This window comes from Carassius gibelio, chromosome A5, assembly GCF_023724105.1.
Source record: "Carassius gibelio isolate Cgi1373 ecotype wild population from Czech Republic chromosome A5, carGib1.2-hapl.c, whole genome shotgun sequence".
NCBI classification, from domain to species: Eukaryota; Metazoa; Chordata; class Actinopteri; order Cypriniformes; family Cyprinidae; genus Carassius; species Carassius gibelio.
In genome coordinates, this window is record NC_068375.1 from 32,420,176 (window position 1) to 32,438,282 (window position 18,107).

The following is an 18,107-nucleotide window of genomic DNA, read 5'->3' on the forward strand; positions in this document are numbered from 1 at the left end:
ACATACATAAAGCAGCCACTAGATGGCGCTGCTAAAGCCCGTCCAAAAACAAAGCAGAGAGCCGTCGAGCAAGAGAAGAGAGACTTCCGGGAGGCACATTTCGCTCAGCTTTAACTTGAAAACGACTGGCGTGATCTCTGTGAAGCCCATATATCCAGTTGTACATGATTATAGCTCTTCTGGTACATAAAGAGTGCGAGATATTTAGTTCCCGTTTTGCCACAGTAGTTTTCAATAGGCATGGTTGTATGGAAACTAAGCATGTAAGGAGCTCTTGGTGTGCAATCCATCTCCACCTGCAGCCTCCATACGTTTGCAGACAGAAGCCAAGGTAATATCTATAGATTCTCTTATCTGGAGTTCTAAATCACTCAGTTGTACAGCTTATCACCCTTTTTGTTTTAATTAGCAAAGTCAACCTGTCATTGTTAACTTAAATGTGACGTGATGAGATCCTATAATAGCGTTAGTGATTGCTATATTTTTGGGATGTCATTGTCAGAGTATTGACTTAATATTGGGGGTTAACCCTAGTCCGACTCTTTCGCGATTCGGTTCTTTCGAGCAGTTCGATTTAAACAATTCTGCCGTTCCTTAACGTGATGACGTCGCATCGCATGCTACGCAGAATGTTCTCGTTAATACATTTATGTAATGACAAAACAGACTGTGGTCAAATAAATATAAAATGTTTTAGGGTAATCATTACATGTGTGTGTGTGTGTATGTATATATGTATATATGTATATATATATATATATATATATATAAGCTTGTATTTGTGTTTCATAGCGACACGCAAGGTCATAATATGGAGAAGTTTAAATGCATCTCTTTAAACTGATTAACATATAATGCTAGGATAAAGTAGCATTTTCCACCTCAAAGTGAGTTGAATTTGTGAACTAATCATTCAGATCTTTTTCGCGAAGAAAAAGATCTGTTCAGTCGTCTTATTGAAAAGATCCGACTCCCAAGAGCGATAATGTGCTCCGTGCGTGCACCCGGCGTTTGAAACACATGAACCCTGCCCGGCGTAGCGAGCATGCGCATACCATGCGAAGCGCATGCGCAGACCGAGCTGTAAACAATGAGACCGTTCCAGAGCGTCCGCGCGATTCACACTCCTGTAAACATTTAATAAGCCACAAATGCTCATCTGCGCGTTCACACCGCCCACGTCATCACTGTTCAACTGATAGATGGTAAGTGGTGCAAAAATGACGGGTGGCATCTTCACCCACCATGTTTTGTTTTGATCTGTCATGTTCATTAATCAGGATCATGTAAAATAGACAAAAAACTACAATGGACAGTAGTTTGGGCGTGACACCTCGGCTTCAGTTAACTTTTTCTATGTTGCAGATGCATCCTCGCCTCAAAGGGAATGAGATTTAGAGGAGTGTAGTTCAAACACGACCGGTGGCACGATTTGTGAAGCCCCACGTTTTTGATTCCTAACAAAGCAAAGGAGCTTGATGCTGTCAGTTTAAATGTTGCGATGACGCGCATGGCGTCATACCGTGTTTCATAAACGGAACGGAAGTACAATATTTTAACAGTTCCATATGTTTTGTCATACTGAGAGAACTTTGTTTTCGTATCGACTGGAAACACTATGGACAGTGGCTGCTTAAATGCATGATAACCAGTAAAGTAAGGGGTGTCCTTTTAAATTACTACCAAAGCGTATTTTAAAAAGTTACATTAGATTTAACGTTACGTTACATACAAATTGCGGATTTTGTCATTCCTGTAGTGAAAATGCATCTCATATTTTTGGGATGTCCTCATACAAAATTATTTTGTAATGGTTTTTGATTAACCAAAATCTGCTTTTGGTTTCTCAGTGCTGATAAACGATTTGTTTGGTTTCTAAAAGTCGTTCTTCTTTGGCAAATTTCACATGCTTTGTAGCTCAAAAAAAAAAAAAAAAATAGCCTGCATTTTAAGTCACTTTGTTTGAATAAATGCGTATGGTAAATGCATAAATGTAAATGTTTATAGACTTATAGATGCGTGTAATGTTACTGTTTTTAGATTCATTTAAAAAATGTAATTGTATACTATTTAATTGTATAATTTTTCATATTAATTGTATAATTGGTGCTTTTCATTCCTAGTTATATGTACTATATTAATTCTGTATACATTTGTTCTTCATTTGTATTTTTTGTGATACCTTGACAATAAAAAAGGAAGTATATTGTTTCTCAAAAGCACTAGTAGTGTCGCAGATAATGTAAAGTGTTAAACCTGTTTTATACTAAAAACGGGCAGTCCTAGCTAGCTAATAATAAGTTAAAAATAATAATTTGCCAGGCTATACTCTTTTCTGCTTTTGTACTTTCATATAGTCCTAATTTATTTGTATTTTTTTCTGATCAGGTAGCCGTACCAACAAAAGCATGGACGCTGTCCTGAGCAGGTTGAAAGGTCTCACTGCTGATCAGTTGAGGGAGGAGATCATTAAAGCCAACATGAAATGCGGCCCCATCACTGCCACGACAAGAGCCATATTTGAGCGTAAGCTCGCCAGGGCTCTGGTGGAGAATGCTGGACTTACTGAGCCCGACAACAGCGGTGGTAATACTGCCTCGTTGAACAGCTCTGGAAGTGAATTGCCACCCAGTGCCACATCAGCAACCTCAGATACGGTTAAAGGCGAGGATGGGGATTTTGGGTACGGCATGGGCCTTAACCCACCTGAGGAGGAGGCTCTGAGTGGAACGGTGTGCCCTTGTAATGTGTCGGAGACACAGACTCCCTCTAAAACTGCACAGGTGTCACCCAATTTTTTCTACGGAGTGTGTCCATTGTGGGAGGATGTACTGGCTAGGAATGGTAAGAGTTTTTATCTTTACTTTTAAAACCTTCTTGATGAAACCACATGGTATGACCACAAAAAAGCATGTTAAAAGAATTGTGTAAAGTGATGTACACTAGCATTAGACAGTTTGTGTTTTGTGAATGTTTTTGAAGATAAAGAAGTCTAAGGATGCATTTATTTTATCCAAAATACAAATAGTAATATTGTAAAATATTCTTAAAAAATTCTGTTGTGATATATTTTGAAATGTGATTTATCTCTGTGATGGTAAATCTGTATATTCAGCAGCTATTACTCCAGTCTTCGGTGTCACATGATCCTTCAGAGATCATTCTAATAGGCTGATTTGCAGCTCAAGAAAGCTGTTGAAAGCTTTTAAGGATTATTTGATGAACACAAAGTTCAAAAGAACAGCATTTATTTAAAATAGAAAGTTTTGTAACATTGTAAACCTCTTTATCAGTTTTTATGAATTTGATGCATCCTTGCTGAATTACTGTATATCTTAAAATTTGTTCTCTCTTTAATTGTTTTTATTATTATTATTATTATTATTATTGGACTATAGAGTTGTGAGTACAGTAGCCTTTTGCATGCTTACACTGTCCAGATGACTTAAACCTGTTATCTCAGTGTGAGATTATTTTCCTTTTCCTCTTTAGAGAGAGCTCATGTGTACACAGAGAAGAAAGAGGCTTTGCAGGCTGTGAAAATGATGAAGGGGGCTCGGTTTAAAGCTTTCTCCAATCGTGAGGATGCTGAAAAGTTTGCCAAAGGCATATGTGACTACTATCCTTCGCCTAGTAAAAGCACTCCCTGTGTTTCTCCTGTCAAACCTGGCTTTGTGTTTAGCAAAGGTGAAAATCTCCAATATCTTTATCATTATCATCATCTTTATACATTTATAATATAATTTATAAATTAAATGATACATTAAAAAGTATCATCTTTAAAATTAATAGATTATAAATAAATGAATGTTATATATTTAAATTTATGAAGTAAAGATTTATGTCAAGCTAAGATAATCATGAATTAAAAACGTGCCTATAGTAAATGCATGTTTGTTTGTTTTTTTGATAAATTCCCAAAACCAGACCACCCGTCTATGATGGAGGCTGACACAATCAACAGGGAGAAGGCAAACAGTTTTAAAAGCCCTCGGACTCAAGATTTGACGGCCAAGCTAAGGAAGGCTGTGGAGAAGGGAGATGAGATGGCCTTTACTGAGCTGGTCTGGAGCAACCCACGTTACCTCATTGGGTCAGGGGACAACCCTACTGTAGTTCAGGTGAATGCTTTTGTACCATGATCTGTCTGTATGACGTTGTTTTGCCTGTTTTCCCCACTTGATCTGGTGAGCTTTTGGCTTCTTTGCAAAGTTCAAAGTCTTTTTCCAAACTAACCTGGTATCTTAATATTAAGTTATTTATTTACAAATCCCAAATATTTCCACACGCAGCATGTTCCCATGTGTATGAATTCAGCTTTATACTTTTAAGCATGTTCTTAAATTTTTTCATAACAATTTATCTAAACTTCTTCATCTCTGAATGCTGTTCTTTTAAATGTTTCTCTGTTGTAAATGCAGGAGGGCTGCAGGTATAATGTGATGCATGTGGCTGCTAAGGAGAACCAGGCAGGCATTGCTCAGATCCTGCTGGACACTCTTGAGAACCCTGATTTCATGCGGCTTATGTACCCAGATGACCAGGAGAGCATGCTGCAGAAACGCATCCGGTATATCGTAGACCTGTACCTCAATACACCAGATAAAGCTGTAAGTTTTGCTTCTTAATCTTTATTTGTTATTTAACTCTTCAGACACTGGTAGCATGAGTGTTGAGGAGGCAGCTGTCACATTCCTGGAAAAAGTTTAGCTGGTTAATTTTAAAAACTGAAGTGACTGAAATGGAAAGCATCACCATTAATGGTCACTCAGTCAGTAACTTAATACTTTATAATGTAGGTCGATTTACGCCATGTAGAATTCCCAGAACTTAAAATAGAATACATTTGCTTCCTTTTAAGAACTTCTAAATGCAACACTTTCTGAGCGGTCCAATTTGTGACACTGCAACGTCATGCAGAAAATGGTATCGCCTTCCGTAGTCAGAAAAACAGGCCCCTCCCACGATAGTTTGATTGACAGTAGCATTTTCAGAACAGACTGGGCTGGCGTCTTAGCTTAGACCTGCCCTGAGTGAGCTGTCATCACTGTTTCACTGCCGGAGCAGATGTAGACAAGAATGACTCCTAAGCGATTGAGGTTGTTCTGTTGTTGGATGTAATAATGAACAAAGCAGTCCTCATTTACTCCTGACATCTGAGCCGCTGAAGACACAGTGGATTGTATTTGTTTTTGGGAATGCGCCCCTGATCTACCTAAATGCATCTATGTTCGCACAAATCATTTGTGATCCAGCTTCACCTACAGAAGAAGTGAGTATAAGGTTTTTGTAATGAATCTTTGCAAATCGCCTTTCCTAACAATGTGCTAATTAGCAAGTTTCATAATGAATGCGGCTAAAGTAAACAGTCTCTCTGAGAGCGGCTCAGAAGAGAGAGGTGGGGTCAGCAGAGCTCAAAACAGGAATCAACCATACAGCCTAATGTGATTTATTAAACTCAAGACTGTTGCACATTCTACGGGCTTGCTATTATAGAGATCGATGGATAGATAGATAGTCCTGTAAACATCTGTACAATGGAGAAAGACTTATATTATTATATGACTATTTAAAATGTCTTTTGAGGGAGGTGTTATTTTTTTGATGGATTAGCCATAATGGAGCGCTTTAAAAACATGTAATGTCTGTTTCATTCATACTGGTTGCCAAAGGGTGTCCTCGCGCAGAAAATCCACATATGTATCGCAGAAGTAATAGAACCAATGATCAAAAATAGTGAAGTGACATTCAGCCAAGTATGGTGACCCATACTCAGAATTTGTGCTCTGCATTTAACCCATCCGAAATGCACACACACAGAGCAGTGAACACACACACACACACACTGTGAGCACACACCCGGAGCAGTGGGCAGCCATTTATGCTGCGGCGCCCGGGGAGCAGTTGGGGGTTCGATGCCTTGCTCAAGGGCACCTAAGTCATGGTATTGAAGGTGGAGAGAGAGCTGTTCATGCACTCCCCCCACCCACAATTCCGTCCGGCCCGAGACTAGAACTCACAACCCTTCGATTGGGAATCCAACCCTCTAACCATTAGGCCACGACTTCTCCCTAAAGAAGCTTCAGGAAATTCCTATTATGGTCATCCAGCTATCCCTGTAGCTGAATTGAATGATGAAACATTAAGACAATAAACACTCAACTGTGACAATATATAGTTTATATGTGTTCTTCAAGCCATCTTGTGTATTTTCATAATAATTAAGTATATTTGTAATTCATCGCTAATCAACATAGTCTTTATTACAATATAGAATATATTTCCTGCCTCATTCTGTGATAAGAAGCGCATTCGATCACAAAAGGAAGTCATTTCAAACACTTGACTAAAGTCTCTTTTGTTGAACAGACTGTTTAGAAACCCTTCTCATAAGCCATTACAAAGGAAGGTGTTTGGCATTTGCTGCTTTTTCAAATGCACATTATGAATGGGGAGGCGTTTACTTATGCTGAATGTTTCTATATAATATTGAGAATTGTGACATCCCTAATAAACAGATTATACCGTTTAAAGTGGTCAAATGATGCATTAATTTTTTTTAAACATGGCATGACAGTATGGTAATGGGTGTAAAATTTCCGTCACATGCTTGAAGTATTCGGCCAATCACAATGCACTGGATAGCTGGCCAATCAGCGTACACCTTGCTTTTCAGAACAATGAGCTTTGTAAAAATCGACACGTTTCAGAAAGGCTGGCATAAAGGAGCGACAGTAATGTACATTATGTGGAAAATAATGTTTTTTGAACCTTAAACTGCATAAACACATTTCATTACACCAAATACACAAAATAATCTTCTTTTTAGCAACGTAATATGGCTCTTTAATAAAGGAAATTCAAAACTGTTTATTGTAGCAAGTGTTATTAGAATATCATTTGTGTCTGATATATTCATTTTATACCTAAAATACTGGCTAGGTAGACGTCTCACTAGGGTTTGTAATAGTGCCAACTAAACTCTCTGCCCTGTGTTTCATAGGGATTTGAGACGCCTCTCCACTTTGCTTGTAAGTTTGGCTGTCCAGAGGTGGTGAACATACTCTGTTCTCATCCAGACATCGACAAGAACTGCAAGAACAAGTACAACCACAAACCCTCTGAGGTACAACAGCTGTGATACATTAGCATTCATGCCGAGGATTTCATAATTTATCAAAGCTTCTTTATAAGTCATCTAATGTATTCCCTTAATTAGGTCATTTGTGAGAGAATGAAAGAAAAGGGTAAAGTTCAGGAGGTCAAACAGAAAATAAATGAATATTTAGAAGGTGAGTCACAAGATATATTTTTGTATTAATTTATTATACTTATATGTTAATTGCATTCCATATTCTAACACTCATTTCTGATTGGCTACAGATCGATTGTACATCCCCTTATTGAGAGCCACTGATAACTCCTCCCAGCCTGTGATTGGTGCACCTTGGTCCCCTGAGCCAATGGAAAACCTGTCACCACGGTTACCCAGAAGCCCAAAGGATCCAGTTATGGCAGTCCGGGCCTTTGCTGGACCTCTAAGTCCATCTAAAGTGCGTTTTCTGTAGAATATGTAGGAGTTTTATGCTAATATGTTTAGTTATGTATTACAGCCTAATCAAATTTGTCTATGCCATTGTTTTTATAGGCGGATGAGTTCAGACGAGCATGGAAGACTCCTCCCAGAGAACGGGCAGACCATTTCCACAACATCCTGAAGTCTGACCCAGACCGTGGAGCTGAAAGAGTTGGCAGGTCAGTGCTAAGTTATAATTAATGGAAGCTGGACATTACTTGTATTATAGACAAATATTTGATGTTTTTGGGCATTTAATAGTCTGCTGTTAAGCATTGATTAGATAATGGTGTCCTGTCTGTGGGCAGAGATCTGGCCCATGAGCTCGGTCACCCTTGGGCAGAGTACTGGGATTTCCTGGATAGTTTTCTGGACCTGCAGTCAACCGAAGGCCTGAAAATGCTTGAAGAATACCTCAGTAAAAAAGACTTCAGGGACGCTGGAGAAAATGAAACCAGAAACCGGTTTAAAACCCCATCTCCGGGTAAGACCACTGACTCCTAACAGCTATATTTAAATTTTTCAGAAAATCTTTCAACTGTTGATTCCTGGAATTTGTTAGAAGACAACTTTCCCATGGAGAATGTAATAAATTGTTCAAAAATGACAGACATTAATCATTTTATACAATATTCTATTCATTAAAGATTCCTGAATAAAAATGTATCACAGCACAACTGTTTTCAACATTGATTATAATAAGAAATGTTTCTTGACCATATCATCATATTAGAGTGATTTCTGAAGGATCATGTGACACGGAAGACTAATGACTGCTGAAAAGTCAGCTTTGCATCACAAGAGATAAATGACATTTTAAAACAATAAAAGAGAAATGGTTATTTTAAATTGTAATATTTGTTTTTTTTCCCCACTAACCTTTGAGTGTTTAAGGTTTATTACACCAAATACAGTCTTAATGTAGTTTTACATGACAATTTCTCACCTATTTTGTGGTTCTGACCATTACACAAGTTGTTTGCTGCTGTACATTATAGATTTTTATATGCAAGTTGTGACTGGCTTATGAGTTTGCACGTAAAATGATTTTCTAGATAAGTATATGTGTGCAGTTATATATAAGGTACTGGGGGAGGGAACTTAGTTTGGTGAATGTTAAAATACGTCTACACTGTGCATCAAACGTTTATTTTTTCAAAACCAAGGGAAATCCTTCACTCCCTGATGTTTTCAATTTCAGGCAAACTGAAGAAGTTCTGTAACTCCATCTCCGTGGGGGCGTTTTTGGATGAGGGTGATGATATCAGCCTGGAGGAGATCAAGAACAGGCAGAACGCTGCCCTCACAAGTATTTCTTCTGTTTGCTCCAAAGATGGCCTGCAGGGGGCGGTAGGGGGGCTTGAGTTTCACATCCTACCAGTTTCCCACAGCGCTGACCTCATAGAGGTGGCGGCGGAGCAGGATCTACTGCTCTCCAGCAGTAAAAATGGCCTGTGCGAGCAGGACCCCGGGGACAGGACTCCAAACGGGGACAAAATGTCCCCTCGCATCTGCAGTTCATCAAATTCCTGCATTTTATCGCCCATCTCAAACCTAATGGCTGAGTTTGAGAGGATGTCTCTGCTGGATGAGCCAGACAGGACAAACAGGGAGAGAAGAAGAAGTGGAGGGAATCGTCACCGAGACGCTCAGGCCACAGAGCTCACCTCTGGACTGGGCCGCCTCTCGTTGTCCTCAGAAGACGACTCTGTGTTTGATAAAGATGGGACGTCAGTGTTACGAGCAGCAGAAAATGATGGATTGCTGAGAAAAAATGAAGTAGATGTGAGATCCAGTGCAAGTTCAGATGAGTACTTTCTGGCCAATGAGAGGTTGGAACCTATGAACCAACGGACTGTAGAGACTCCGGGAGGCGAGCGCACAATCTGTGCCAGATCAAAGTCCTGGGATCATGGGGGAAGAGACCTCAGCTCCTCAGGGTCTTCCAGCTCCTACAGAACACTGGACAGTTCTCAGGACTTCATACTGCGCACTCCTCCTAGAGTGATGAAAAGACTCTTCATTGAAGGGTGAAAGAAGCCTATGATCACCGTGATGCTTCAATATAAAGCTTGCCTTATTTCCAGTAGTATAGCAGATAACTTAAAATAATGATATCTAGGCTAGTCATGAAATTTCATAAATATTAAGTTTTTATGGTACACACATGGTACCATAAAATTTTGGTGTCTCGTGACTTTATTTTAAGCATAGACCTTAGTCAGGTTAGATGGCACAACAGGATGGATTCTGATTGGATGTCAATGTTTATATCGTTCATCAGCAGGAAAAAAATTGTTCTGAAAATGATTCCTACGATACCGTTTCTCTATGCCTCAATCGTTATAGTTGTAGTGTGGACTCTGCTATTCTTTAATTTTGAGAACTATTTTTAGAACTATATCTTTATCGTTATCTTTATAATTATCGTGCTTGGTGTGAACGGCTTTTACAGTCTACAATGGCACACTCAGTGTAAAGAACGAAGATCACATGCAATTTTCATAATAATTTGTATGTTGTTAACATTACAGTCCTTTGGTTTATCCCTCACAGTCTTGTTTTCATTCTTTTAAAAAGTAAAATATATGCTGCTACCCTTACTAAGGTGTATTAGTCTATAATGTTTTTGTAGTAAAATAGATGGTTCTAAACCTAGCAGCCCTCTACTGAGTGATTAAGCTAAATATGCAAATTGTTACATGAGCACAAAATTGACCCAAAAATTATTTCTGAAGGATCATGTGACACTGAAGACTGGAGTAATGGCTACTAAAAATTACTGAAAAAAACACATGTTTGATTTAACCATCATTGACATGACCAAAAATTATTTAAAGTCGTGTTCTGTTCAATTTGTGGATATTCCCAGATATTTAAATTTTTTGGCTTTTAAACATTCGCTCTTTCCTCCTTTTTTTCAGGGATTCGCCCACCAAGTTGGACAGAGAGGTTTTGTCAGCTTTAGGTGGAACATACATTGATCCTCTGAGGTATCCCAGCATTGATAAATGGAAGAGCACAATTCAGGCATACTCCCACTTAGAAATGCAAAGGTAGGCATGTGTATAGCTCAGTGATGAATTACTGTTTAGTGCATTACACTACCATTCAAAAGTTTGGGGTCAGTAAGCTTATTTATGTATTTGTTTTCAGCTGGCAGACTCCTGTAGTGTACAGGAGCCATGTCAGGGCTCACTCAGTCACCCCTGGCTCTCCAGCGGGGGGCTTGATGTCCCCCGCGAGCCGCTTCAGCCCAGCTCGTCACATGTGCTCGCCGGACATCTGCAGCCCCGGACGCTACAGCCCAGCACACTACAGTCCTGTGAGCTACATCCAGCGTATACGACTCAAACATTTCGGTGACGTCCCCATTTAACAAACGCTGTCCATCCCATCCAGCCCAATTTCTACCAATTAGTAACTGAAATGAAAAGCGTAACAATTCAATATGGGATGGAACGTCACCAAGGAGGGGACAGTGTCATAATGGAAGCCATGAAATGCTCAAATCGGGCTCCTAGTGCCGTGTAAACTGCAGATAGGATCTCACAACAGGCCGTCCTTCAGTTTGTATGCTCCTAGGTTCATAGAACACAGCTCAAATAATATGCACATCTCCCGGGGGCTCCCAAATCGTAATATATAAAAAAATATATATATATTCGGTACTTCGGTGTATGACACAAAGTGTGTTGATCTGTGATGGTCGTATAGATTTTTTAAAATCTTTTTGTTTTGTTCTTTATCTATGTGTGTGTGTGTGTGTATGAGATTTATCTGTGGATTTGCAAAACTGTGTTTTAATGGAAATTAACAGTTTCCCCACTTAACACAGTCATTTAGTCACTATATAAACACAGAAACCCAGTGCTAAATTAAAATAACGTAGTAGTAAATTGAATTATTTTTGCTAGTCAACTGTCAGTAGCACAAAATGCTCATTTTAATGGGTATTTAATGGTTTTTAATGTAAAAAAGACAAGAAAAAAAGTCAACTGACTGCCAGAAATTATTTTTATTCTTTAATTGGAGAACTGCCTTAAATTTCTAAAAGAAAAGACCAACTTCTCAATCTCAAAAGCAGGTGTTTATTCATGGTTTGTTAGGTGGGAAAAAAAAACAAAGCGAGAGTTCTATAACGTGTGAATATTCCCCTTTTTATTTTTAAGTTCAATAAATGTGATTTCTCATTTCTAAGTACACATTTGTTTACACTTTTAATTCTTTTTTGAGTTTGACACAGTTCAAGACCTGAATCTGTAGAGTTTGAGCCGTGCCACATTCAAGCTAAGGAAAAGTTGATGAGTGTTAATGAGTGTGGAAGGCAAGTCGGTACTGTCTTGTTACGGTAATGCCATAATAGCTGTAAGACTTGATGATTGTGGATCAGAAAATATCATTGTCCCTCATCCCATCATAAATGGCCAATATTTCAGTCTCACCGCTAGATCACGTCAATGCGATTCTCACTGGCTTCTGAAATGGATCCTTTTTTCCAGATTCACTCCATTCGTTTTGGAATCAAAGCTACTTGACTAGAAGCAGAAAAGCTCCAGGTAGCTCAGTTTTATGTGATGAATATCTCAAGAATTGAGTCCAGAACATCCTCTGTGGTACTTTCAGATCATGTGATCTATTTCTTTGGTGCCCATCGTTCTCAGTGTAGTGCTGGCCTGTTGATCTTTGCTTTGTAAAGCTTTAGTGCCTTTTGATTATGATCTGTTTGGAAGGGCCTGTGGCTCCTCAGATGCACCGACCACATACAAGATGAATAGATGCACCTTTTTTTCTGTTTCCTAGTATAAAATATACAGTACAGTAGCATTGGCATATGCAGTGTCTGAATACCTCTTAAATACGATTGTAAGAGAAGAAAAAAAGGTTTACAGTTTAGTTATTGCTTGTGTTGTATCAATGCCAGCCTTACTTTTTGTTAAATGATGCTTTGTAGTGCCAACACTGGTGAATTGAAAATGAGTTGTAGTTTATTGTTGAGAATTGACTTATTTTTGTTGTCCTGGCCTTTACGTTGCATGCATTTCTAGTCCTATTTTATTACAGTATACGTTAAAGGAAAGTATTTGATGTTCTATTGACGAACAATAAATAAAGTGCACAGTCTTGTAACTTTACTGACTTGGTTTGACTGTACAAGAAAAATGTCTTTATGGAAAGCTAGCAAATTTAAATTTCGTTGAGGTACAGAACTCATTCTGATTTGTCCTTTTATTCTATTTTTAAGCAATAAGGTCTTTTTTTCTAAGGTCTACATAACTGTTCAGAAGTTTATAGAGTCTGTAAGATTTTTTTAATTTTTTTCAGAATTCTTCGAATGAGTTCAAAAGAACAGGATTTATTTTAAATCTAAACTTTAACATTGTTCTTTATGGTTACTTTTCATCAGTTTAATGTGTTAGTGTTACAATAATCTTACTCACCACACATTTCCAAACAATAGTATATCTGAGTAAACATTATAAAAATAGCCAAGAAATGTCTGGGCCGTATTTCACCAAAATAAAAAGGTAGATTTATAAAGGAAAAAGTGTCCATATCGAATTTTTTATTTATTTACATTATTTTTTTTAAAGTGCCTTTTTTGGCACAAAAGTCAAAGTGCTAAAATTGATTATCCTAAAATAGGTATAATGCCTTTAGTAGTTTATTTTTCTTTCCAGGTAGAATATGACCTGGACATATCTATTACCTGAATCAAACAATGAATGACACTACTTAACTCAATGACTTTATTTTTTTTACTGCCATAAACAACAACATACAAACATTAATTCAGAGTCATCCTAGACCTTTCAATGGAAAGAGACTCTTAGCCTTTTTAGCAAACTCGCAGTTTGCTTCTAAAACAATCATAAACAATTCCATATGAACAGTGCAAATACACACCAACTGCCTCAACAAGGCCTCCAGAGTTTGCATAATGCTGCTGGAAAAAGACACCTGGTCATAAACAAAGTATGCTTGCTGGTTAATTCAATTTTTCCATGGCTGTTCCAGATCAGACAAAGCACTGGCACAGGAGTGTCTAATTGAAGAAATATCAATGATTCTTAACTTGCTTGATTTAAAAAAAAAAAAAAAAAAAAAAATCATTATACTCAAGACACTTGTGGAGTAGCTGATCACCACAGCAACAGAAAGTAGAGTTGCAAAAGAAATTTTTCACAGAAATCCTCTCTTAAACTGCAGCTATGTAAGACCATCATTAAACAAGCAAGAGTTGTTGGTGAACATTAAATCACATTCTGTATTCTGGAATATTGTGAATCTAAAACGGCATTTCAGGAGAACATTTAAGGACATTTTCTGACCCTTTGCAACTCTTAACATCTGTCCATCTCAAAGATCCCTCGGTTCTAGGCAGTAACGAGGCATGATGGTCTAGCTTGAGAACGTCATGTCCGGGTGAGTTTATCTGGAGGCATGAAGCCCGAGTCTCCCAGCGCTCTGAGAGCCACTCGGCCACTGGGCCGAATCGTAAGCCAGGTGATGCTGCCGTTGTTCAGGCCCATCCTCAGCCAGCCCTCTGGAGGAAACTGCAGAGCCCTGGAACAATCATATCAATTACACTCACGCTTGGAAAGAGCATAACGGTTACCTCAGCATGTGTCTGACGAGTCATGTGAACAAACACAACATGGCAGCCAGAAATGTTGATAATTTACACATGGCAAACTAGTAGAAGAATCAAGAAAATTAAGAGGCATAACCACACAATGTAACTGAATCTAAATGAAGTATTTATTTAAAAAAAAAAATACATAACTAAACAATAAATAACAATATAATGCAATCAATAAATATATATTTTTCAGCAATTAGTCATAATCAAAAAATATAAGAAACTAAATTATTTAATACAAATAGCTTGAATATATATTATTATTTTTTTTATTCTCTAAAGTGTAGAGGTATGAGCAACAGCAATAGTGACGTTTGACTTGGCATATTTGATCACTGATTAAAGGATGCAAACATGTTTTCATGAATTCCATATATTCAATATTAAAGCCCATTTCTACCACATAAAAAAAAAATATGCTTGAGAATATGCTTAATTATGAGATAGAAGTCAAGAGGCAAAATATAACATTCTTGACTTGACTAAGACCCGACTATGACTTTGTCATATTTCTTCATGACATCAACTCATAATTATGCCTTAGTATCTCATAATTTCAATTTACTATTATGACTTTGTCAGAATTATGAATGACCTTACGTGGCTGAAATGGGCTTCTGTGAAACTTTTGCAACCACACACATAACAATGAAGTGATCAGAGCATACTTACGATTACATTCTTTTTTCATGGACAGCAGAAAATGTTTAATCTTTAAAGAGCACAAAAAATGAAGATTAAGAAGACTGCACTGTGTAGCAAGTGAACACAAACCTGCACACAAAATAGCGGATGACATTAGCATGACAGACGATAATCTCGTAGCTGTCCTCCTTCTGCTTGGGGTCAGCTCGGTGGATGTAGCGGCGGAACGCTGCCTCGATCCGTGCGCCGTCCTCGTGGTACTGCTGAAACCAGCACAAGAGTTTCACAACCATCCACGTGAGGAGAGGAAGGACTCCACAGCCCACTCACCACCAAACACACTCAACATTCTCCGGCAAACATTTCAGATATCAAGCTTTAGCATGACCAGTGGGAAACCAAACATTTGATGCTTGTTGAAGAGATCTGAGATGGTTTCATTGTGGGTTTTGTTTGCCAGCAGTAACCTTAGCAGTTTGTTCTGTTATGACTTGCGTCATCAACAGAAACTCGAAACACAAAGCCAATCAAACGTGGGGACTAACAGATAGCCGATCTGAATGCACTAAGTAAGACTGCACTGACCACTGCCTCAGGTTTCCAGTGCGTGACCGGTGGGACGGGCTCTATGGGTGCACCCTCTCGCAGTAAATCACAGCTTACAAGCTCCACACCTGCAACACACACATGGGTCATGGGTGAAGAAAATAACCATTCTGAATCTCTACAATGGCAACATTGTACAACATGAAACATCAATAATTATTTATACATTTATTTTTGTTTGCTTCTTAATGCCATGCTTCTATGGCTATATTCACAGTGACAGCCAGGTTTAGCTATTCAAAAATAAAACTACATAAAGATTTTAAATAATATATATATTTTTTATTTTACCTTAAGACTAGGTTTGGATTTACTCTTTTATTTTTATTTTAAAGTATCAACAGTTCCCCAAAAGGACAGAATACAATATGTTTGATGGACATAAGATGTGGAAGATATTTAAATGTGAGATGTACATTTTATTTTTGAAGTGGACTTTCCCTTTAAGCATCTGTTTTTCATTATTAGTTATTACTTTTTCATTTTAGTTTAATAATGCACACACTTTGACCACAATCGCACAAGTGTGTTCTTTCAAAAGAGACCACAGTCACAGTTGGGTCATGCATAGGTATTAATACATCTCAGCCACTATGCCTTGTGTGTGTCATAATGTAATTTAATTAGGTGAAGAATAAAATGACAGGTTTAATCCTAGATCAGCTCTTCAGAGCGAGTCTGTACCTGGGAGGTATTTGCTGATGATGTGGGCTGTTTCTGTAGCTCTGGTCATGGAGGAGTGGATGAGAACATCGTACTTCAGTCCAAGCACTGCTAATCTCTGTCCTGTATACTCCGCTTGTTCACGTCCTGCAGCGAAGACAGAAATCAGAAGGTGATCTATCTGGTGGCTTAATGTAGCATCTAATGGATTAAGTTCAGCGCTTCTGTTATTTGATATATGCTGAGGTATCAATACCTAAAGGTGTCAGGATCCTCTCTTTATCACCATCCCCCTTGAGGTTGTACTGAGAGTGTCTGATCAGGAAAATGTGGCGTGTGGCTTTGGGCTTGTTGTTCTCCACATCTGGACTTCCATTGTCTCCAGCACACTCCTTCCTCTTCCCGTTCACCATAGACGAGGGGTCACGCCTTAAAGTGTCAAAAAAAATGTTGAATCTAGCTATTCACACAGTAGGCCCAATGAACTCAGTTCAGTAGCCGCTGACAGAAGTGGATTCTACAGTAAAAACAAACATTGGAGCAATGTTAATTCTAGATTCTAGACATTTAACCACTCAATATTAAAAAAATATTTACAAAGTTAACACATTCTCTCAAACCTTAAATCATGTTGCAGGCCAACTAGACTTAATTACATTTTTGATGTAATCTTATTTGTTGGTGAAGTGTGATTTAACCTTAAAGGTATTTAAATATACATTCATAGCAGTTTTTATCCAAAGAAGCACGCTGCGTTGAATACATTTTTATCAGTTAAAAAAATAGCTAAAATACTGTTTATAATATTCACGTTACGGGTTTAAAAATCTATTTTTTTCTCATGTTTTTTTTCTCTTTTTTTTTAATGTATGAGGTATTAATGTTACTGGTTTGCTGTTTTACTTTATTTATATTTTTCCATAGTTTCATAACTTTTGATGAATTTTATTGAATCTGGTTAACACTGAATCCCACCATTAAATAACTGTCCCAGATTTTGAACACAATACAAAGGTCGAGTCTTTATGTGAAGCTGGAACTGTCAGTTGGCAGACACTTTCAGAAGTGCTAAGCACATTATGTAAAAAGAAACTATATTAGTGACAATTAACCAGGTCTAAGACTAAATTGACAGCATTTCAACCACTGCCAAATGTGGTGCAGCTTAGTGGTTCAAGACCTAAGCGTTGCAGGATCAGGATCATAGGTTCCTATGTTTATGAATGGAACATGTTCATAATATTTCCCGAGAAACCTTAAAATAATTTGAAAATGTAACAGTAAGTTACTCAATCAGAAATAGGTTTCTACTGCTTACTTGTCCCAATTGTTATCCCATCCGTTCACAGTGGGCCAGGTCGTAGGCTGAGCTGCGTGCAAGGCAACCAGGGTCTCTCTCAACCGGCATCGTTCTCCGAAGTACCCGTGCTTATCTGCAGTGACCGCCGCGCACACGAGCACCACGGATCCGCCGGCGATCCCGCACGCGAGACTGATCGCTTTCCGAAACGACATGACTGAAAAGACCGGAGTCAACAGAAAGAGTAACGGCTGTTCTTCAGCGCTGTGACGCACTCTGCTGAGGAGCTCCCACCGTTTCCTCCGTTCTCACAACGACAAGCGAGGAATAATTTCCTGCGTTACAACCGCTACTGCGATCTCGTCATGATAAATATGTGGTTTTCTTTCTAAAACCATGTGTGAGGGAATGTATTTAACGTTAGACTCCAGAAATAAATGATTTAAATAAAAACTGAACTAAAGACAGTCACGACTCCATGTGTGAAGACTGCAACAAAAAACACTTCCTGTCTAATAATAAAAGCCCCCAACATACAAAGTAACAGTTTAAATGTTGTCTTGTTTTAATCTTCAATAAATTAGATATTACATATTTTTACTTATTTAACAACGTTTTAAAACATTTTATTACAATTAGTTAGATGTTTATTTGATAGTTTATATAATTGTATA

The 18,107-nt window shown here is 38.2% G+C and overlaps 2 protein-coding genes across 5 annotated transcripts; one reads left to right on the forward strand and one right to left on the reverse strand.

Moving 5' to 3' along the window:
• The first annotated feature begins 67 nt into the window (after positions 1–67).
• ankle2 (ankyrin repeat and LEM domain containing 2) lies at positions 68–12,706 on the forward strand. 3 transcript variants are annotated; one of them, XM_052596193.1, is made up of 14 exons: positions 68–245; positions 286–331; positions 2,389–2,844; positions 3,493–3,687; positions 3,928–4,121; positions 4,422–4,610; positions 7,004–7,126; positions 7,220–7,292; positions 7,384–7,553; positions 7,649–7,755; positions 7,885–8,060; positions 8,778–9,606; positions 10,501–10,632; positions 10,733–12,706. In XM_052596193.1, the coding sequence occupies exons 1-14, from the start codon at positions 165–167 to the stop codon at positions 10,953–10,955; spliced, it is 2,994 nt and encodes a 997-aa protein (XP_052452153.1). In that variant the 5' UTR covers positions 68–164; the 3' UTR covers positions 10,956–12,706. The 3 variants fall into 3 exon arrangements, with proteins under 3 accessions (XP_052452153.1, XP_052452158.1, XP_052452159.1); XM_052596198.1 differs by lacking the exons at positions 68–245; positions 286–331 and adding an exon at positions 1,059–1,205; XM_052596199.1 differs by lacking the exons at positions 68–245; positions 286–331 and adding an exon at positions 1,509–1,656.
• A 606-nt stretch (positions 12,707–13,312) lies between these two features.
• Positions 13,313–17,947, reverse strand: LOC128013306 (serine/threonine-protein phosphatase PGAM5, mitochondrial). 2 transcript variants are annotated; one of them, XM_052596214.1, is made up of 6 exons: positions 17,452–17,947; positions 16,390–16,562; positions 16,155–16,280; positions 15,450–15,538; positions 14,994–15,124; positions 13,313–14,143 (listed from the first exon to the last, which is right to left on the reverse strand). In XM_052596214.1, exons 1-6 carry the CDS (start codon positions 17,646–17,648, stop codon positions 13,993–13,995), a joined length of 867 nt encoding a protein of 288 aa, XP_052452174.1. In that variant the 5' UTR covers positions 17,649–17,947; the 3' UTR covers positions 13,313–13,992. The 2 variants fall into 2 exon arrangements, with proteins under 2 accessions (XP_052452174.1, XP_052452166.1); XM_052596206.1 differs by having other exon boundaries at positions 14,994–15,127.
• Between the last annotated feature and the right edge of the window lie 160 nt (positions 17,948–18,107).